The following is a 22,376-nucleotide window of genomic DNA, read 5'->3' on the forward strand; positions in this document are numbered from 1 at the left end:
TAAGAGCTGAAAGTACTCCAGAGTGCGTTTCCATGATCAGTAAGCATTCATTCATCTTCACGTTCTGTATCAGGCCCTGGGCTGCAGCGAGGGCTGGTGGTTGTTGTGTACCAGAGTCGCAACCCACTCATAGCTGGCCCTCCAGTGGGGTTTTCAGAGGCAGTAGAACTATTGACTTAGTAGATAAGGAGTTGCACTGTCAGTCCAAAAGTCCGCGGTTTGAATCCGCCAGCTGCTCCGTGGGAGAAAGATGGGAAATCTCGTTCTATGCTATTTACTGCTTTTGAAAACCTGCAGGAGGGTCAGCTGTGGGGTCGGTTCTGATTCTCTAGTCCATAACAACAACGAATCACACAGGAGGAGATTGCCCATCTTTCTCCCAAGGAGCAGCTGGTGGATACCAACCACCTGCCTTTGGGGTTCACAGTGCAACATCTCTTTACCACTAAGAGCTCCCTAAAAGTATTCCGGAGTCCGTTTCCAAGATCAGTGAAGACTAATCAAGCACCCTCACTTTCTACAATAGACCCTGTGCAGAGGCGAAGCGCTGGGGGGTGGGGGTGAGGAAAAGCCAGGAGAGGTCAGGGAGTCAGTGGGCGGGGCTCTCTGACAGGGGCCAGAGCAGCAGGAACAGCGGAAAAGCAGCAAGATCAAAATAAATCCAGGGTACGGGAACTCAGGACACACCAAGACCCTTCCAACCCCATCCCCTCCAGGGGGACCCACCCTCATCCTACTGCAGGAGCGTGGTGCCCCCAAGGGGCCGTTTGCGTAGGCCAATTTTGCAGATTCTGAGCAAGGGTCCCCGAGTTCGCCAGGGCACGCTGCACGCTTGGTGTGTAACTACACACACGCTACACACATTTACACACTCAAGTCTCTCACCCGAGGCCTTTACTTGCTGCGCTAAGCAGCTCTGGCGGGGAGGCCGGTCTACACGCTTATCTCGGTCGGGCCCGCCCCTCCAAGCCAGGGGCTCGGACTCCGTATCAGTCGCCAGCTCCGCCGGGGCCTTCGAGGCCCCGCCAGCCGCCCTCCCCTCGGCCGCGCCCTCCCCGCGAGCTGGAAGCGGCGCTGGAAAGTCTGAGCGGCGCGCGCCGGCTTCCCGCCCCCTGTCGGCCGCCAGCCTTGCCGTGGGGGGGTGGGGGGCCAGGCGGCTGGGAACCCGGCTTGGGCTCCCCGGGGGACTCCTCCCGACGCCGCCTCCCGGCAGCCCAGCCTCCTGGGCCCGGGGCCACCAGCGTCCCCACGGGCGCCATGCAGGCCACTCACACGCCCTCGGCGGACCGCCCCGCGCCCCCGCCCCCCCACCCCACCCCTCCGCAAACAGTCCCGATTGGAAACGCAAACTCAGCCGGCCGGCCGCGCTCCGCCACGGCGTTTGGCCTCCGCCGTCCTGTGCGCGCCCGCCCGCGTGCTCTCCGCTCGGCCTCACTCTTCCTCCCCGCGCGCGCAGCCCAGCGGAGCCTCGTCCTGACCCGGTCACGAGGGGGGAGAGGCCAAGCCGGACTTCCCCGGGGCTCCTCCCTCAGGGCCCCCGGCCGCGCCAGCCCGGAGCCGCGCAGAGATGCTCCCGCGCTCCCGTGCGCCAGAGGCCCCCGCCACCTGCTCGCCGCCCCAGGTAGGTGCCGCCGGGCGAGGGGCGGAGGCCGCTCGTGGGGAGGGATCTGGGGAGGCGGGGCCCCTCCCCCTGGGGGTCCTCAGAGTGGGGCGTCGCCGCCTCGGGAAAACTGAGATGGGAGAGAGCAGAAAAGTGCTTCCCTTTCTTCAATCCACAAAAAAGGATATTTGAACAGTCCACGCACACTTAGAACTGAACACCATTGGGGTAAATACGCAGTGCCAAGTCCAAAGTTAGAATAGTTATTAGGGATAGGAAAGAGTTTACTACTTCGTCTTCTCCAGCCCCTTAGAGCCGGCCTCCCGCCGGACCGAAGCCGGTGGACGAATTTTGGAAGGACCCTAGGAATTTCCTGGCATCCTCCGCAGGTCCAATTCCCCTGGTACCTCATCCTCCCTATGAAAAATTCTCCCTGATGTTTCCTGGCAGGGCTGCAAGGAGGAAAACTCAGATTACACTTCCCCACCCTTGTTTGTCCCCGGAAGTTGGGCCAGATAGAGTAGTGGGGGAAGAGGGGAGTACGTTGGGGTTCAGCAACCCTTAGAAACTCAGATACCCTCATCTACCACCCTATAGGAGGGCAGGTGTCATTGAGCAAAGAGGGGTGGGATGAGGAAGGCAAGCCCGGGTCAGCTGATGGGTCTAGGCTGCCATTGCTGACCAAGCATCTTCACCTCCAGCAGTCAGCTGGTTCTGTTTGAATCCAGCCTGTCAGCCTCCAGATCTCCCAGTGTCTCCCGCCTCAGTTTCCCTTCTGAGGAAGAGAGCATTGGAGCACTGTAGTGTGCCTGCATCTTTAGCTTTTGGTAGGAGCCTAATTGGATCCAGCTGGTGAGCTGCTGTTCCTCCAGCCTCATCCTTCTGCTCTCTGTAGTCAGTGGTGGGTACAGAAAAGCGAGGTCTCTACTGTAAAAAAAAAAAAAAAAAAAATCCAGCCCCCAAATTCAGACAAGAAAAAGGGAGCCCTGTGCCCAACCTTGTCTGTGTCCTTGCCCACCCATCAGGACAGATGGTCACAGCCCCTATGCACCCTCATCTCCTCCAGTCCCCATAATTCACGTGCTGCTCATATGACCCACCTACTGCACGCAGCCTCGCTCATTCTCTCCCCCACATCTGACTCAGCTGATTGCCCCTCTGTGCCCTCAACCCACACAGCTCACATGACCCTCACTGGAGGCATCCCCAGAAGTGATAGTCATTAAGCGCTGCCTCCACCCAGCCCACTGGCCACCCTCCCTTGGTCTCCACCAACACCATAGACATACACAGCATGAGCTGAGCAAACAGCCCACAACTAGTCCAGTCCCAAAAGGAAGCTGAGTTTGGCTCAGCGTCTAGCTTAACCGGGCCCCAAGGGTGAAGTGAGGCAGGCTTCATGCCAGAGTTTCTGGGTAGAAAAGTCTCATAGGACCCCATGACAAGGGAACCCACTGTCCCTTCCACCCACCCTTGCACCCCCTTCCTCTACCTCCATCTCCAGGGTGCCCCTGTCCCCTGCCCTGACCTCTGCAAGGGGCATTACCAGTGAGAGGGCCAGGGGAGAGCCTCCATCCTACAGTCACAGAGAAGACATGGAAGGAAATGTGTGGGGACCATGTGCCCATCGGTGAGAGCACCCAGGAATACCCTCTATGAATATAGGTCCACTCTCACACCCTGCTTCTCTCCACCCTGCCCTCACTGTGCTCAGAACCCATGAGCCTCAGTCTAGGCAAGGAAGCTAGAGAAGGGAGTTGATACTCCCTTTGAGCTCAAGAGTGGTTCCAGATGCCTGGAAATGCCCCCTAGTCTCCCCCTCCCTGGAATCTTGGCCTTGTTTGGGTCTAGCGCACCAGTGCTGCTTTCCAGTGGGCAGTGGAGGGCGGCCTTGCTGCTGGCCAGGGCCTCTGCCTGGACCTGAGCTGCTCCTAGTGCCTGCTGGCAAGTGGATGCTCACCCGGGACTTGGAGAGGCAGCAGGAACTGAGACAGCGTTATATGTGCCCTAGACCTCCGCTGCCAACTGCCCCAGTTCCCCTCTGCCTTCCTCTGGGGGAGCAGGCCGTGTTGTACAGAGAAAGCCCCAGAGGGGCTGTCCAGTGGGGCTGAGGCCAGAGCTTTCCTGCAGGCCTGCGGGCCCAAGGCTTTGTCCAGAAGCCTGCTCTGGCCAGCAGCCCCTCCTCCTCGCCTGGCCTCCCCCTCCCCCTCTCCCACCCAGAGCTCCTGCCCAGGGCCTAACAAACAGTCCATTGTGCCTATGGAGCCGCACTGGCAGCCTGCAAACGGGTGCCCACAGTGGCCTGTTTCTTGGGTCTTGTCAGCTCCCACCCAGCTGGTCCCAGCCCCCTCCCACAGTCATCTTCTCTCAGCCCCATCCCTAGGTCCAGCCAAGAAAAACCCACCCTTCTTCCCTCTCTGCAGAGGACACGCTGAGCAGCTGGCACACTCAGAGTCCTCTGACCTTGACCTGAACATGCAGTCACCACCCCGAAGCCTCCCTGCTGGGCTCAGCCTGGATGACTTCATCCCTGGCCACCTCCGGGCATACACGGGGTCATCTTCCCATGGGTCCCGGGTGAGTAAGACCACAGAGGGAGAGGGGAGCCCTGGGACAGAAGGATTGAAAGACTGGGGAGTCAGAAGTGAGCTCTAGAGAGCCTCAGAGGTTTCCCACTCTTGAAGGTCAAGCTGGGCCCTGGCCACTGATCTGTACCCTCAGCCCTCCCCTTGCCCGCCCCCGCCACGGGACTTCTGGGCCTGAGCAGCTGCTCTGGCCCCTCCCCACAGGTGCCTGTGATCAGGAATGGTGGCTCCAACACCCTTAATTTCCAGTTCCATGATCCTGCACCCCGGACCGTGTGCAACGGGTGCTTCCCACAGAGGAGTGATGCTTCCCAACACCCAGGTGGGTCAGGCGGGGAACCTGCTCCAGAAGCCCTGTGGGGGGTGGGAGGGCAGGGCTGCCTGCTGTCAGGCACCATCCTAGTCACCAACTTGCTGAGCAGAGGGGCAGCAGAGGTCTGCATGGGGAGCAAAAGGCGATACCTCAGAACCTCAAGGAAGTGCCATGCCCAGCTCCCCCCCCAAAGGCTCTGACCTCAGCTGTCCCCTCCCTGTGTCCCCTGCTGTGAGATTGAAATCAGCTGTGGGAGAGAGTGGCTGACACATCCTTCCCTTCCCTCTGGCTCCTCCCTGCCCCCCAGTACCAAGGGAGGGAAGTGTACAGGGGTCAGAGTCATGGGGCCTGGGCTTCCAGGAGGTGTGGGGATGGATGAGTGGGTGAACTTGAGCACACACTGGTTCTAAAAGGGGAGGAAGACTGACCCCCACTGCAGTCAGGCCCCTCACTTGCTCTCTGTTCTGTTCAGAAGCCCAGAGCTCCACATGCCAGCCAGAGGCTAAGAGCCTGTCCCATCACCAGGCTCTTCAGAGGCCCCCCTGGGGCCTCCTCAGGGCACCTATGGGCGTCTTAAGAGGTTGGCAGTCTCTACTGAGCTTTCCTTAGAGGCAGGCCTTGAGTGACAGTTTTTTTTCATTTATCCAGATAATTCCCAAACACAGTGCAGTAAACACTGTTAAGATACTTCAGAGGCCTTAACTTACAGCTTCCCAGTGAGGAAGCTGTCTCAGAGAGTAGGAGCAGCTGACCTGCGACTCAAACCCTTGTCCATGTGACTCCAAGGCTCTTACACTGTTACACTGGCTTCTTGGAGGCAGAGGCTCTGGGGAAGTTGAGGACACAGCCATCTGTGGTGACTGAGTCTCTGTCCTTTATAGAGAGCCTCCTGACTTCATCAGGCACAGTAACACACCAAGATCTTACTGAATCTTTGTAACAGTTACCCTCATTTCCCAGAAGTGGACACTGAGGCACTGAAGGGTGGAGTGATGTGCCTAGAGTCACACAGCCAGTAAGTGGCAGAGCCCAGGTCCGAAGGCAGCGCTGCCCCTCTGGGGTCTATGCCATTTCTGCCTCTGCTGGGAAGTCCACAGTGTTCTCTCACAGTAAGATCTCCCAGCTGAACACTCTGAGCTCCAGGACTGTGGGGTGGAGGCAGGCACAAATTTCTCAAAACAAAATCCATTTTACTCCCTTTAACTAAAAAGCCAACAAACAGAGGGCTGTGGCACTTCTGGGATAGGGAAGTCTGCAGAGTCTGCATTGTAAACTCAAGGAGATGCTGAAACCATGGCATCCACAGGGATGCTCTGAGAAGCCAGAGGATGCACAAGTTGGGGTGAGGACTCTGCGCTTTGCTAATGCTCTCTTGCTTTCACCCACAGACACAGCGTGGTATCAGACCTGGCCGGGCCCTGGGACCCGGCCCTCGGGGAGCTCAAAGGCCCCTGCCCCTCAGCGTACCCAGAACTGGTCAGCCACATGGACCAAGGACAGCAAGCGTCGGGACAAGCGCTGGGTCAAGTACGAGGGAATCGGACCCGTGGATGAGAGCGGCATGCCCATTGCCCCACGATCTGTGAGTCCAGGGCTGGGGAACATGAACAGACGGGTCTGGGGCTCGCAGAGATCATGTCTGTGGGTGCGTTATAAATTCCATTGCAGACCGAAGCAGGGGTTGGAGTGTGGATGGTTTCAGGTGGTCACAGACTCCACCCCGGTGTGTGTGATGGTGCAGGAGGTTTATGAGGTGAGGTCTCTGCCCCATGACCCCACGTGCTCACAGGAGGAGAACCTCTGTTTGCTTTTTAGTCAAAGGGAATAACATAGATTCTGTTTTGAGAAACAAAACCCTGGCAGGGCCCCCCTCTTGAATCTTGGGTCCTGAGATCCTGGACTGTGCTCATGAACTGGGTGCTGGTGAATGAAGGAGGGCATCCTGAGGGAGCAGGGCTGCTGAGGTCCAGGCGTGGTAGCCCTGCCCTCCTCCCTCACCTGCTATGTGTCTCTGCCTCCTTTTCCTCATCTGAAAGACAGAGCTGGCAGTGTGCCCCGCCTGCCATCCAGGCAGTGCTCCAAGAGTGTGGAGCACTCTTTCACTTGTATTGATTGCACAGAAATATATGTTTTTTTGTAGAAATGTTGTTAACTACCATTCAGCGGCCCTCAGCTTTTGGGGACCTTGTGAGCAACGGCATCAGAGCATTGTGATCTAGAGGGCTAGAAGGAGATTTTGGGCCTTTCCTCCTAGACTATGTTCTCCTGGAAAATCTGCTAAAAACTGTTGGGCAACTGTTTGTGGTAAGGAATTGCCCTGCCAACACAAAAGTATGCGGTTCAAATCCACCAGCTGCTCTGTGTGAGAAAGATGGGCAGTCTCCTCCTGTGCAATTTACTGCCTCTGAAAACCTGTTCTGAGTCATTCTAACTCAACAGCGCACAACCACCACCACTGACAGGCGTGCCGTGGCTGCACACAAGGTGTACTGCTGGGGATCAAACCTGGGTCTCCCGCATGAAAGGCGAAAACTCTACCGCTGAACCACCTGTAGAGACGTTAACACTCAAACTCATCGCAGTCAACTAGGTTCCAATTCATAATGACCCTCCATTGGATTTCTGGGGTTGTAAATTAAAATAATGTCCTTCTCCAAGAACTGGACCCTCCTGGCCATGTGCCCAAAGTATGTGAGATGAAGCTTCAAAATCCTAGCCTCCGAGGAGAAACTTGGTTTCATGCTCTCCAAGACAGACCTATTTGTTCTCTTGGCAGTCCATGGTATGTTCAAGACTCTTCTCCAGCACCGCAACTCAAAGGCATCGACATCATATTCAGAAGGGTGCTGGGACAGCCCAGGAGAGGAAGACCCCAAAGGAGATGGATTGATACAGTAACTGGGGCAATGGGGGTAGGTGTGGGAGTCAATGAGACTGGCTCAGGACAGGGCAGGATACAGAGCTGTTATACACTGGGTCACTATGAGTCCCAGGTGATTTGAAGGCACATAACAACAACGAGTTAAAATAGGAGGAGACACCTACCTGTCTTTATTCTGTAAAGCAGCCGTGGATTCAGACTGCTGGAGCATTTGGTTAGGAGTGCAACACTTTCTGGATGAGGCCATCAGAGCTCCCTTTAGAAACATCACAAATACAAAAGAAGCAAAGAGATTGCAGTAGTTGCGTCTATGATACAACTCTTGGCCTCTACTCATAGGCCAATAAAGGAGACTGATGGGAAATCGAAGGATGAACAAAGAAGCCAATCTGCAGGACTATAGTCCACACAAACTACAACCTCTTTAAAACTGAGATCAGAAAAACAAGATGGAGCCCAGGCTACCAATACTATTTGTGAGGGATACGATAGAACGTCCAGACAGAACAGAAGAAAGATGTAGAACAAAACTAAACTTAAAAAAACCAAACTAAACAGACCACTGGACCTAGAGGAACTGAGACAGCCCAGCTAAGACTGTCTTTGGAACTGAAGCTCTCACTCCTCTCTGGGCCGCCCTTCAGCCAAACAATAGATTGGTTTACAAAATAAACAGTTTTCCCATGAGTAATGTGCCCTGGTACACAAAGAACTATATGACACATGTCCCCAAAACACAGATGAGAAAGCAAGCAGGGGAAGGGCAGCCATATCAATGGAAACAGAACAAACAGAGTGGAAATAATGACAGTGCTGACACATTGTTAAAACCGTAACCAACGACAGGGAACAGTGTGTATAAAAATTGTTCCAGCCCACTGCTGGTGAGTCTCTTCTGCCTCGTGACAGTGCTGTAGAGGCTGTGATGATTTTATGGGAGGAGATTGTCTTATTTTTCTCCCAAGGAGCAGCTGGTGGATTCAGACCACTGACCTTTTGATTAGCATCCTAATGTGTTATTCACTCTTGTTGTTGTGTACTGTCACCCTTAGCTGACCCGCTGGTGGGTTTTCAGAGGCAGTAAATTACACAGGCAGAGACTGCCCATCCTTCTTCTGCAGAGCAGCTGGTGGCCTCAAATCCAGTGCCTTTAGGATCGCAGCTCAGTTTCTTGCCACTAGGCCACCAGAGCTCACTTGTAATCCATTACACTGTAAGGTGGTTCTCTAACCACAAAAATTGTTAAAAGGAGACTTAATTTGTGATGTAAACTTTTACCTAAAAAAAGTAAACTATTTTAAAAAATAGTAAAAATACATGAGATGTTGAGTTTATATTATTTCCTTTTTCAAATAATATAAATTCAACATCTCATACTTGAACAGTCACTGTTATATGCACTTCGATGGAGAGCCTTCTGTGTGTCTTACCCAGATACAGCATGACTCACAGAGTCATTGTTACTAAGGATATTACCACAGAGAAGTTCTCCAACCCTCCCACTGCGGCTTCCAGGGTGGCCAGAGAAAGGGCTCGTATGGAAAAACTTTTGTGGCTTATTATTGGAAGGACGGGTGACAGCAAAGCCTGACTTTGCCTTTTCTCATCCCAGAGTGTGGACAGCCCCAGGGACTGGTACCGGAGAATGTTCCAGCAGATTCACCGGAAAATCCCAGGTGGGACACCCTCCAAGGGTCCTGTCCTGGCCAGACTGTGGATGGGGGTGGGGAGGGCAGAAAGGCGAGGTCACCTGCTCAGGGAGCCCCTCCCCACCTACTCTGCGCTGCATGTCCGTAACACTGGGCAGAGGAAGGAGTCTCTCGCACACAGCGCCCAGCAGTGGCCTCCAGAGCGTTCTCCAGGACAGTGACCAGACGCTGTCCCTCAGTACTAGGAAGACAGTCTTTTCTTGAGATTTCTGGTTTTTCTGCCAGGCTCAGATTCCACACTAGAGGGTCATTCTTCTTTATAAATTTGTACTTTCTCCTGTGACTGCAGCCAGCCCTAGGAGCTGCCTTTGATCTTCACACATCATGCAGTCCATCCCCTGGGTGTTTATGGAGACTTTGACTGCACCAGCCCCAGTGTCAGGTGACACAGTGTTTGTCAGCTGCTTTCCAGGTGGCCCTGTGTGTCAGACAGCCCTGCCTCCGTCCGTCCCACCCTGGACGTCTGAGCAGACGGTTGTCATCCACTGGGTTTCACAGGCTGGTTTTCAGATCGCCGCTCTTTCTTTCTGGTCATTCCTAGCAGGGCAACTTCACAGAAGCCCATCGAGCATCATCACTCACACGACTCTGTTAACAACAGGCTGCATGCCACGTGCAGCGACTGGGAATCAGATGCAGGACTTTCGCAAAGAAGGTTGAAAATGTGGCAAAAAAAGAACACCTCTGCCCTAGTAAATCTCACATTCTGGATAGAGGGGGACACTAAGCAGATACATATTCACTGGGGCCGATGGTAAGGGGTCAGTGGAAAGCCCAGAGTAGCCAGGTTGCCATATAACACAGGTGTCTCTGACCACAGCCTGTAGTGAGTGAAGGAATTACCCTGGCAGAAACTACAGAAGAGCCAAGCACATAACCTTTGCAGCAGTTGTTGTGTACTGACCCATAGCTGACCCTCCACTGGGTTTTCAAGGGCAGTAGATCGTATGGGAGGAGATTGCCCGTCTTTCTCCTGTGGAGGAGCTGGTGGATTTGAACCTTGTGACTTAGGGTTAGCAGCACAAATCCTCACCAGTGAACCACCAGAGCTTCCTCCCCCCCCCCTTGTTACTGTCTAATCGAATCTGATTGGCACAGGAGGAAATTGCCCCTCCTCCAGCGGGGCATCTGATGGATTCGAACCGCCTGCCTTTGAGATTGAAGCACAGCTTCTTGCCACTAGGCCAGAGCTCCCTTTTTCAACAGTTGTTGTGTACCGACCCATAGCTGACCCTCGAACGGGTGTTCAGAGGCAATTAATCATCAGGAGACAATTGCCCATCCTTCTCCCGTGGAGCAGCTGGTGAATTTGAACCACATGCCTTCAGGACTGCAACGCAGTCTTACCAGTAAGCCTCCAGAGCTCCTTTTTTTTTTTTTGCAGCAGTAGGGCTCTTTATTTTTAAGGGGGCTGGGGGCAAAAAACCCACAACAAAACCCAAGACCCTTATACGCATTGCCGTCAGTCAAGTGGGTTCCAACCCAACTGACCCTCCAGTGTGTTTCCAAGTCTTAACGGGAGGAGGTTGCCCTTGCTTCTCCTGCAGAGCTGCTGGTGGAGCTACAGACCACACTGCCCTAGGTGCCCTGGGCCGCCATGGGAATTGCTGATGAATGGGGTATGGCATGAAAGAAAGCTCCTTGCCTTAGTATCAGAACTGACTCATAGCTGACTCTCTAGCTGCTTTCCAAGACTGTAAATCACATGAGGAGCCGCTGATGGGTTTGAACCACACCTTTTGGGATTAGCAGTGCAACATCGTCAAGAGAAAGAAATCAGAATGGTTTTAAACATGGACAAGCAGAATGATGGAGCAGACAGTAGTAGAGATAGAGAAGCCTACGGGAAGAATGGGCTTGAGAGGACTCTCGTGTCGAGATGCATGTTGAAGTGGAGATGTGGAGCAGGCCATTGAGTATTCAGGTCCTTGGCGTGCACATATGGTTTGTTGTTCTCTACTATCCAGAGAACCGTACTGGAGGAGAAAGTCCTTCTTTCTCCTGAGGAGCTATTGGTAGTGTCTCAGCACCTGCCCTTGTGGTTGACTAGCAGGAGCTAAAGCAGATATAAATACTGGGGACACATACTCCCCAAGTAATACTAATGTACAGTCAGGGTTGTGGATTAGCCCTAAGAGTTGGCGCTCCTGTCCCGAAGGCAGGCGTTTGAGTCCACCAGCCGCTCCTTGGGAGAAAGGTGGGAAGTTTCCTCCTGTGCATTTTACAGCCTCTGAAAACCCTCTGGGTGTTTCAGTTCAGTTCTGACTCATTGGCAACGAATTTGAGTTTTTTGAGACTACACACTCCATCAGGGAGCTCATGTGGCCTCTGCCAGCCCAAAGGTAAGTGTTTAGAATCCACAGATTCTGTTCCTTGAGGAAAAGATGGAGTTTCTCCTCCTGTGTAATTTATGGCCTCTGAAAACCCACTGGAGGGTCAGCTATGAATTGGTTCCGACCATCCACAAAGGGAATGCAGATGCAGAGAAAATGAGATCAAAGACATTGGCTCAAGGCCTTTTTATGTTCAGAGGTCAGAGACGAGGACAGTAAAGCTCATGGAAGGAGACTGCCCATCCTTCTGTCGCAGAGCAGCTGGTGGATTTGAACCACCTGCCTTTGGGTTGGCAGCGAGCAGGAACCAGTAAAGCTGCCTGAGAAGGTGCAGCCTGGGAAGAAGGAGGAAGACAAAGGCAGTGTGGTCTCTGTAAAGGCAGGTCATAGATCCACTGTGACAAATGTTGCTCATCAGGTAAGAGGAAGACTGAGCTTGAACCATTAGATTAATAATACAGAGGTCAGTGGGGTTGGTGGATTCGAACTGCCACCCTTTAGGTTGGCAGTGTAACTCCCTACCCACTAGGCCACCAGAGCTCCCTGGAGTTTTTGTTTTGGGGATGTTTTTGTTTTGTAAAAGCTGCTGGGGACGGGAGTGGTGGGGCTGCATGCCTCATTAGAAAGAATGGGCATAGGAAATTGGAGCCTTTGAGTAAGACAGATGAGCTGGAGGAAGATGTGGGATAAGTGTTCTGATTTGTATTTAAAGTAGGAGCTGTTGCAACTCGTTGGCATAAAAGGGATCAAATTGATTGTCTGGTCAGTAGATTTTGCTGGAAGATCCCGGAAATTCATGAGCGCCTTAAGGAGTGTGTCTGGGCAAAGAGGGAAGGATAAGCATTGAGGAAAGGGTTCAGGAAGGGAAGGAGGGAGAAGAGGAAGTGGCTGGTTTCCCCCACCTGACCTGGCGGAATGCTGGCTAAGGTCAGGAAGAGGCTGGGTGTGGGAATGCAGGGAGGGAGGAGCCAAGGGGCTGGGGCAAGGCTTTGGCAGACTGGGGTTGGCTCGCTCAGGCCCTCAAGTCTGCCAGAGGCATTTCAGGCCCTCCAGAGAGCTGCCCTCCTAATTCCTTCCCTCCTTCTCCCTCCCTCGGGACATTCTTCAAGCCCTGACTCAGCCCCTCCGCCCTCAGCTTTAGGGGAGAGGCTGGAAGCAGCTGAGGCTGAGGCAGCCTGGCCAGGCTCTCCTCGCCCTTTCTGCCCACCCCTGATCTGCCTTCTTCCTGCTTTCACAGACCTGCAGCCGGACTGGACCTTTGAGGAACCACCCAAAGGTGAGGGAGTGCCTGTTGCCCCAGCTCAGGAATACATCCCAGGCGCCCAACTACCTGATGCTGGCATGTGCAGTGGCCTAGCTGCCCCGATGGTGGGGTTTAACGAGGAAATGTCTATGGCTCATTTCTCCTGAGCGTCAAGTTCCCTTTCTCATCCCAGCTGGTCGTGTGGTAATTAAAGTCATCTTCTGCAGCCCAGTGAATTCTCGCTGAGCCACTTCCTGGTGGCAGTTTCCTTTCTCTGGGCTTCTCTTTTCTTCACCTGTAAATGGAGATACCAGCCTATCCTACAGAGTTGTTTTGGAGATTTAGTAAAGAATGTGAACCCTTGATAGTTCAGGGATACTACTTCCCAGGAGCAAGGTGGGTAGAGGAGGGGACCCTGCACCATGCCTGTCCTCACACTTTCAGTGGTTTCCTCGTGTGTCCCCTTCAGATTCGATTCATCCTGGGTTCCAGAGAAGACCTGCTTGCAGGCCAGGCCCAGCGGGGACGCTGAGCGGGTGAGTGAAAGCTCTGGGGAAGGGGCTGCAGGCCTTGGGAGTGCGGTGGGTGGTCAAGTGTCTCTGTGGGGCCAGCGCCCCCTGGTGGCCACCGCTGGCACGGCCTCAGTAGAGGCACGCTGGGGTCCTGGGTGGCTGGAGGGCAAGAGGAAAGGCGAGTAGGAAGCTGAGCTGCACCCATTCCTGGTCAGAACGCCCGTGGCACGCGTGTGGCTCGTAGCAGGAACCCATCACAGGTCGTCTGGGGTGGGGGAGCAAAGCAATCCAGAGTCCCTGGCAGAACCTTGAGGCTGGTATGGCGGAGCACACGTTTCCTCCCAGACATCTGACACAGAGAGGAGCCACAGCCGGGAGGTTAAGGATGAAATTCCTTTCCTCTGTGCAACCCACACAAGCCCAGTGGGGCTGCCAGACTCCGGAGGAGCTCGGCCCAACCCTGGAAATCAGGAGTTTTGATCTTAAAGTTAACTCACGAGCTTCTTACTCCTTTATAGGGAGGAATTAGCGTCTGGCCCTGGCCCTTAGCCTCACCAGCAAGGTAGAGGTTTAGGGTTTTAAACTTTGGAATCAGAGTTCTGGGTTCTAGCTGGTGTGCTTCCACTAGTCATGTGACCTCGGGCCACTTACTTAACCAGTTCCAGCCTCAGTGTTGGTCTGTTAAATGGGGGAAGGGTGTGTCACTGGATTGTTGTGAAGATTCAATTAGATAATGTGTCATTCCTGGCACTTCATAAGCCTCCACAAATACCATTATTGTACAAGCCTAATTATGACTTGATCTTTCCAAAGATAGGAAATGACAGATCATGCTCATTTTCACTTTTATTCTTGCTGAAATCAGAAGAGAACTACAGTCATCAGATCCTGACCCCTGGCTCTGGCATTCCATTCATAACAGTGTTTCTGTGTGGTGGAAACAGTAAAACAATGGCTGGAACACCTCAGCTAGCCAAGGAGAGGAACTAAAGCCTTGTGCAGAGTGAGGGTCCCCCACCCCCTCGCAGGAGAGTGCAGTACCTGGGGTGGCTTCACAGATGAGGTCACTGGATCTAGCCCTTCCTGAAATGGAGGCCTGGAATGAAGATAGAATTTGCCCAGGGACCATAGCTGGTCTAACCCCTGGGACTTTCTCCCATTTCTCAGGGTTTTGGTGACGATATAAAACCACTCATCCACAGCAATTAGAAAAGTCCTGGGCATGCAGATCAGAACAACTATGAGATATCACCTCACCCCAGTAAGAATTGCAAAATTTAACAGAGCAGCCAACAACAAATGCTGGCGAGATGTGGAGAAATTGGAACCCTTATTCACTGTTGGTGAGAGTGTAAAATGGTGCAACCACTATGGAAGGCTGTATGGTACTTTCTCAAAGAGGTGGAAATAGAGATACCATTTGACCCAGCAATTCCACTACTGGGAATATACCCCAAAGAAACCATAACTGCCACCCAAGCAGATATATGCACACCCATGTTTATTGAGGCTTTGTTCACAATAGCAAAAAAGTTGGAAACAACCAAAGTGCCCATCAACAAACGAATGGATTGCGAAGCTGTGGTATCTTCACACAATGGAATACTATCCTGCTTTGATAAACAAGGAACTCATGAAATATTATACAAAATGGGTGACCCAGGAGGACATTATGCTGAGTGAAAAATCTCAGTCACAAAAGGACAAATATTGGATAGGGCCACTGTTGTAAAATGGACTGACACTGAGAAAGATGGGATAAATTATGTGTACTGCATTGAAACAGATGAGGGAGAGAACAGTTTAAAAGGGATATGTGATTAGATATTATTGTCATGACAGGAGTCCAGAACGAAGGCTGCATAGTGGAGTGGACTTTGGGGGAGGGATTGTATAACAATGAAAGAATTTTTCCTTTCCAAAGAGAAGAACAAATTGGGGGCGGGGAGGTTGGGCAGGGAGAAAAGTGCAATAATGAATGAATGAAAATCCAAAGTTTCTGTAAACTTTTATTAAAATTAATAATAATTAAAAAAGGGAAAAAAGAATCCCTGAAGATGCACTGAGGAAAAAAGAAGAAAGGCCCTCTGCATCAGAACTACACACATAAGCAGAGCTGGACCACAACATCAGATAACACAACTGTACTTCCTAAGATGCTTTACTAGAAACCACTGTAGAGTATATGCCAGGGCCTCTCCTGGGTACCGCACTCATGTTTCCTAAGCTTCACTGTGCCCTTACAAAAAGGGAATGAGTCCCATTTTACAGCCTCTGAACGTGAGGTGAGATGAGCTCAGTAACTTGGCCAGAGGTCACATAACTACTAAGTGGCAGAGCTGAGACTGGAGCACTTTGCACTGCTTACCACTGCTTCTACCTCTAAGGGGTGGAGCAGCCAGGAATAGAGATGGCCCCTTAACTCAGAGCAGGTGCTGGAGGGGGGTGTGTGTGTTGGCGTGTGCACGTGCGCATACCACCCTCTACCAAGGCTGTGTTCTCACATATGCCTCAGTTTCCCTAAAAGGAAACTGAGAAGCTGTCCTTGCCATTCTCTTCAGAAGCAGCTGGGGCCTCTCACAAGAGTTTCCTGGCCACACTTTCAACTATAATCCTCTGCTGCAGACCCAGAATCAGGTACCGCCCTCCCCCCTCCCCATATTATTCTTCCGCTTCACATCTTTTGGCTTAAACCCTAGTTAAGTGCAGATAATGCCCTTTGATCTCAGGGCCTGTCCTGTGACGTTCCAGATCCCCTGGAGAGCACCAGTGGGCATAGGGATGGGTCTGGTACCTGGCCAGTGTCCAGCTGTTCTTACCCTGAACTGATGCCCACCTGCCTCCATGCAGGTGCCCAGGCGCCGAGACAGGGTAGACAATGTCTGGAAAGAAGACTCCTGGAACCAATTTCTGCAAGAACTAGAGACTGGGCAAAGGGTAAGTGCCAACCTGGTCCTCGGGAAGTGTACATGGAAAGCACCCCCTCTGACAGATCATTCTTTACCTTTCAGCCAAAGAAATCCTTGGTGGATGAGCCTGTTGATAAGCCCTCTCAACCCATTGAGGTGAATGTTGGCAGGGTGGGTGGGTCGGGAGATGTATGAGGGAGTTTCTGGGTGGGGGACATTAGTGTCCATGGGCAAAGACCATAGAGAGCAAAAGATGACCCTTTATGTCCCAGCAGGCTACCTGGGTTGAGCACTTCTCAGCTCCATGTCACCCAAAGCAGCGCTATTCTGTAAGCCCTATCTCACACTGACCCCATGCACCACGGAGATAAAACACATTGGAATGAAATACTGCCTGTTCCTGTGCCATCCCCAGGTCTGATGGCAGACAGCTGCTGTGAGCCATACAGTTTTTTGGGGGTTTTAAATGTTTTTATTTTTTTTCTGTGTGTGTGTGTGTGTGTGTGTGTGTGTGTGGGCGCGCGCTCATACCATCAAATCGGATCTGACTGGTACAGAAGGAAAATGTCCCTCCTTACCTGGCAGAGCATCTGGTGGATTTGAATCTTTTGCCTCTGGGCTTGCAGTGCAGCTTCTTTCCATTAGGCTACCAGAGCGCCCCTGAACCATACGGTTTTCATTGGCTGATGGCAGACGGTTGCTGTGAGCTATATGGTTTTCATTGGCTGATGATGGAAGGCTGCTGTGAGCCATAAGGTTTTCATTGGCTGATGATGGAAGGCTGCTGTGAGCCATGAGGTTTGCATTGGCTGATGATGGAAGGCTGCTGTGAGCCATGAGGTTTTCACTGGCTGATCTGCAGAAGCAGATTGGCAGGTCTTTCTTCCTTGTCTAGAAGCACCACCAAAATTTGTTCCGCTTCCCCGTGTTAATGTTCAGTAAACATGCGTTGAGTCTGAAGCAGAAGCAGAGAATGGCATGGCCAGTGTGGACTAAAATTGTCAGGACGTATTCTTGCCAAGAAATTTGGAAGCCAGCTACCTGGCCAGCCAGCTAGAAAAGATCTGTACTTTTGCCCTTTCCAAAGAGAGGTGAGCCAGCAGAATGTGGAAATTATAGATCAGCATTAGTATCACATGCAAAAAATATCTTGCTGAAGATAATTCAAAACTATGTGTAGTAGCACATTGACAGGGAACTGCGACAAATTCAAGCTGGATTTCAGAAGAGGATGTGGGAGAGAAAGAGAGATATTATTGCTGATGAGAGATACATTTAGCCTGAAAGCACAGAATACCAGAAAGATGTTTACCTGTGATTGACGATGAATAGATATTTGACTCTGTGAATCATAAAAAATAATGGATACATTTCAAGGCTAGAAATTCTAAAACATTTAATTGTGTTCATGTACAACCTGTCATTCAGATTGTGATAGGTAGTGCTAGGATGCAAAAGAAAAATGCCCCATGCTTTCTGTCTTTGTGATAGACTGATGGAATGAGGGAGTGCATCTGAAAAAAAACCAAAATAACAGGTATGTGTTACGGTGGTATCCTTTCGTGATACTTACTCACTATGGATACTGAGCAAAGATATGAGAAGCTGGACTGTATAAGGAAGAATGCAGCACGGAGACTGGGGAATCATTAACGACCTGGACGATGCTGATGATAGAACCTTGATTGCCAAATGTGAAGAGGACCTGAAAAACTGATGAAGATCAAATACAGCCTTCAGTGTGGACTAAACCACAACATCAAGAAAGCAAGAATTCTCACAGCCAGACTAGTAAGCAACCTCGAGATGGACACAGAAACTTATGAAATTGTCCAAGTTTTCATTTTATTTGGGTCTATAATCAACAGCCATGCAAGCAGCAATCAAGACATCAATGTGTTGGGCAAATCTGCTACAAAGGACCTCTTAAATATTTTTTAAAAAGTGTATATTGGTACTGACACGGTGACGGCAGCAGCAGGCTCTAGTGTGTCAGGAAGTGGGAAGATGGCACAGCATAGGACGGGGTTCAGATCCGCTGTTCTATAGGGTCGCTAGAACTTGTACTAGACTCAACAGCGCCTAACAACATATTGGTTCATATACAGAATTCCTCTACATGGTGGTTCATTCTATAGGACATCTTTAAAATGTAAAGAACAAGCGTCCCACTCTGGGAACTAAAGTATACCAGACCCAATCCATGATATTCCACTCACATGTGTGTGAAAGAGGGACAGTGACTAAGTCACAGCAAAAAACTGGTGCCTTTGAACTGTAGTGTTGATGAAGAATACTGAGTATACTGTGGACTGCCAGAACCAATAAATCTGTCTCAGAAGCAGCAAAGCTCCTTGGAAGATAGTGAGGTTTTGTGTCACATGCTTTGGACATGCCATCAGGAAGCGCCAGTCCCTGGAAAAGACATCATGCTTGGTAAAGGCTCAGCACAAGAGAGGAAGACCTTTGCTGGGATGGGTAGACATAGTGGCTGCCACAACAGGCAGCATGGGAACCGTGGTGGGGACGGCACAGGACAGAGCTCTGTCTCCTGTTGTGCATGAGGGTCACCATGTGAGGGGCGGGCTCAAGGGCACCTAAAAACAACATTCCTGGAGGTGGGGCTGGGCTCTGAGAAATGATGTGTAGCCTGGCAGGGAGAGGGCCACTGGGGATGAGAGGATAAGCAGAGGCCAGTGCAGGGCAGTGGGAGGAGGAATGGCTGGGTGGAAAGCCAGGCTTTGTTGTTGCGTGCCATCTAGTCAGAAGCCATGCATAGCTGAGCCCCCAGCAGGTTTTCAGAGGTAGTAAACTGCACAAGAGGAGACCAGTGGCTAGTGGATTTGAATTTCCCTGCCTTTGGTATGGCAGTGCTGCTTCTTAACCACTAGGCCACCAGATCCCCCAGAAGCTAGGCTTTAGAACACTTTAAAAGACCTGATGGGTAAGGAGAGTAGGAGCTACTATAACAAAGCAAGTACTAAGGGCTGTTAGAAGCTCTCCTGGCGATGTGGTTAAAGATTGACAGCCTTGGAAGCCCTGTGGGCTGTACTGCTCTCTGTAGGGGGTGTCTGACACAGAATGGAGTGGAGAGCCTCTGTAAGGGTGCCGGCGGGGTAGAGGAGAAGGGCTAGCTGAGAGGCGGCTGGAAGGAGGAAACACATCTCACACTGGAGGGCCTGCCCTCCAACCGGCTCACAGTGTGTCTAGCCCTACTGCCCACAGCGTTCCTCACATCTGATCTTTGTCCAGCCCGCCCCCCACGCCCTGCTTCATTACTGGATGTCTCCCCCTCCCACCCCCCAGGTCCTCCTGGAGAGAGAGCTAGCCAAGCTGAGCGCAGAACTGGACAAGGACCTGCGGGCCATTGAGACTCGGCTGCCGTCTCCCAAGGTACTGGCCTCTCGGTCCCACTGTGGGGGGGGACCCGCAGACCTGGACAGGCAGCTGCTCCCCATCAAAAGTAGGACCTCAAACTCATGCAGTCCCACTTAACCCGCTGCTGAGAATTTGCCTTTCCACCCAGTTATACGGAATCAAGATTTACGTTTTAATCATTGATTCTCATGGAGCCTTCCAAGAGTCACCTGCTGAAATGCAGCCTGAGTACCCAGGGGTGAAAATGCGTCCGAGGGCAGGAGGGGGCCTGAGGTGCTGCCTGGGACCCCAACAAACTTCCTCCTGGCCTGTTCCCTCCTCTGAGGGCGTTGACTATTCCCAGTGACCCCTAAGAACCCTTATAGGTCAGCTCCAAGTCAGCCCGCCGGGGTGCCAGGGCTCCCCTCCACCCAGCCTTGCCTCACCTTCAACCTCAGCCCTCAGGCACCTACATCCCCTAAAAGGTGCGGATTCTGTGGGTGCTTCCCTCCCTCTCCCGTCCTGATTGCGTGCAGGAGACGCTAGGACCCCGCGTCCCAGCCGCCACGCCCCAGCCTCTTTCCCGGCGTGGCGAGTTCCAAGTTACAAACTTTTCCGGGGTTGGTGGCCTCGCCAGTGCCCGTGCTCCCCAGCACTGACTGGTCACACCTCCCCACACAGAGCTCTCCAGCGACCCGAAGATCTCCGGAGCTCCGAAGGTCCCCGGAGCAGCGGCACCCGGCCGGGTGAGGGTTTGCAGGCATGGGGGGCACGGGGACGTGGCGCAGGGCGGGGCGCGCAAGGCTGGCGCGGGGGCTCAACGCAGACTGGGGAGGGGCCCAGAGCCTCGGCTCCCTGCAAGGGGAGCTGTTCCCTTGCCTATGGAGAGAGGCTTGCCTCAAGTCCCTGGACTTTGGTGGCAGTGCACACCGCGCAGGGAGCCACCGCTGGCTTCATTTTCGTACCCCAAAACTTGGCCTCCTCTGGCCTCTCCCTGGCCCGGGCCTCACCCTTTCCTGACTGTGGCTATCAGGGAAGTAGGACATCCTGTTGAGAGCTCAGGACTTAGGAGACGCCTTGGGAGGAGGTGGTGGTGGCAGCAGGGGTGGATGGACATTTGGGGAGATAGGGGTGAGCCAGGGGGGTGTCCAAGCAGGTGGCTTACTCCCAGTGTCCCTGCACAGCCCTGCCACAGCCTGGAGCTCCAATTCCCCGCATGTACATTACCCGGGGCCCTCGCGATCCCTGAGCCCCCACAGGATGGCAGATGGAGGAAGCCCCTTCCTGGGTCGGAGGGACTTTGTCTACCCTTCCCCAACCCGAGGTAAGGACCACGTCCTCGGCTGCATTTCAGCCAGATGCCCAGCCACCTGCTATCTTGGTCCCTGAGAGTGGCAGAGAGTCCCTGCCTCCTGTGGGGTGGGGTGTGTGTGGACCCCATACCTCAGATGTGGCTCTTCCCCCATCCACTTGACTCAAATCAAACTTCAGATGTCCTCAGGTTTGTTTTGGAACAGTACAATGCACCCTCCTGGCTAACCAGTGACCCTGCAATCCAGGACAGATGCTCATGTCTCCCAATTCATTTTGTGGTGCTGAATCAGTTATATAACTTTATCATGAATATGCTGTGATCTTCATTTGATGGAACTGTGCAAGAAAAGAACAAGGATAAAGGCTATTTCACTGCAGGATTAAGTTGCAATTATCTTCTCAGTGAACGTCATTTGTGATAGGGTCTAATTCTTATTACTTCAACAAATAGTGTTTTGACTTGGGGGGAGGGGCTTACAGCCCAGCTATTTTTTTTCCTCTCATTGATTTTACTGAACTCTTTAGGATGATGACTGATCATAAAAAATCGTATTATAACATTTTCATAGCAAAAATTAACCTTTTTTTCCAGTCACAGTATTTGTGAAAAGTAATGAGCCATAGTACCCAGTCATGTAAAATGATTATTCAAAGCATGGAAAGGAAACATGAGGAACAATGAATTTCAACTTATGGCTTAAGAACATCAAGATGTTCTTGTATTGGATTATAGTATCTAGTATTCAGAAATGCCTGCATCTCTTATTTATTGTAAGTTTTTAAATGTAAAATTGTCTTATATTTCTTAACCTCTTTTATAAAAATTTTCCTAGAAGGTTTATACTGCCTTCTTGCTTTAAAGCAATTGGTCTAAAATATATGTAATCGTCTTAATTAAAAAGTTACAGTAGGAAAAAAAAAAAAAAAACAAAACAAAAAGATGTGACTCTTCCAAACTGAGTTAACGCTTTTCCACAGACTCTAATGCCTCTGATCCAGGGGGCAGCCCAGTCAGGAAGGAAGAGAAGAAGGTAAGGAACAGCCTGTAGAGTTGGGGTTCAGGGAGAGCCGGGGCTGGATCCCCGTAGTTACTGTCCTGGATCTCAGCTAACCCCCGTTTTCTCCCCCTGCCCAGAGGAAAGCTGCTCGCCTCAAGTTTGACTTCCAGGCACAGTCTCCCAAGTAAGTTCCTCTTGTCACCCATGCTCTTCCATCCAGTCCAGAGCTACAGCTTCAGACCCCTGCACCGTGGGGGAGGGACAGGTGGACATTCTCAGAGGCCTAAATGGACAGGGTCTGAGCTGTTGCTGGGCAGGATCTGAAGCAAAGAAGAAACTGGAGCTCTCAACTTGTCCTGATGCCCATGCTCTGACTTGCAGGGAGCTGACCCTACAGAAGGGTGACATCGTCTACATCCACAAGGAGGTGGACAAGAACTGGTTGGAGGGGGAGCACCATGGCCGTCTGGGCATCTTCCCTGCTAATTATGTGGAGGTGAGCAGGGAGGGATGGGAGCAAGCAAGGAGCCAGATTGGGAGGATGAAATAGGTTGGAAATGACGGTCTCTTTATACAGGGTCCCTTGCTAGAACTGACTGATAACTCGTTTATTGACAGACTG

The 22,376-nt window shown here is 52.0% G+C and overlaps 1 protein-coding gene across 1 annotated transcript in view; it reads left to right on the top strand.

The window, feature by feature from the left end:
* The window catches only part of SORBS3 (sorbin and SH3 domain containing 3), a 33,772-nt gene that overhangs the window by 703 nt on the left and 10,693 nt on the right, over positions 1-22,376 (top strand). Inside the window, exons 2-16 of the mRNA XM_006884903.1 lie at positions 4,024-4,177; positions 4,390-4,507; positions 5,887-6,080; positions 8,992-9,055; positions 12,659-12,697; positions 13,134-13,200; positions 15,738-15,813; positions 16,027-16,113; positions 16,188-16,241; positions 19,392-19,478; positions 20,124-20,188; positions 20,627-20,766; positions 21,735-21,787; positions 21,892-21,938; positions 22,136-22,250. Of these exons, the coding sequence (XP_006884965.1) occupies positions 4,024-4,177; positions 4,390-4,507; positions 5,887-6,080; positions 8,992-9,055; positions 12,659-12,697; positions 13,134-13,200; positions 15,738-15,813; positions 16,027-16,113; positions 16,188-16,241; positions 19,392-19,478; positions 20,124-20,188; positions 20,627-20,766; positions 21,735-21,787; positions 21,892-21,938; positions 22,136-22,250 (1,360 nt within the window). The remainder of the gene's footprint in view (positions 1-4,023; positions 4,178-4,389; positions 4,508-5,886; positions 6,081-8,991; positions 9,056-12,658; positions 12,698-13,133; positions 13,201-15,737; positions 15,814-16,026; positions 16,114-16,187; positions 16,242-19,391; positions 19,479-20,123; positions 20,189-20,626; positions 20,767-21,734; positions 21,788-21,891; positions 21,939-22,135; positions 22,251-22,376) is intronic.

The sequence above is a fragment of the Elephantulus edwardii genome, unplaced genomic scaffold, assembly GCF_000299155.1.
Source record: "Elephantulus edwardii isolate Elephantulus edwardi_28Jun2011 unplaced genomic scaffold, EleEdw1.0 scaffold00038, whole genome shotgun sequence".
Taxonomy (NCBI): domain Eukaryota; kingdom Metazoa; phylum Chordata; class Mammalia; order Macroscelidea; family Macroscelididae; genus Elephantulus; species Elephantulus edwardii.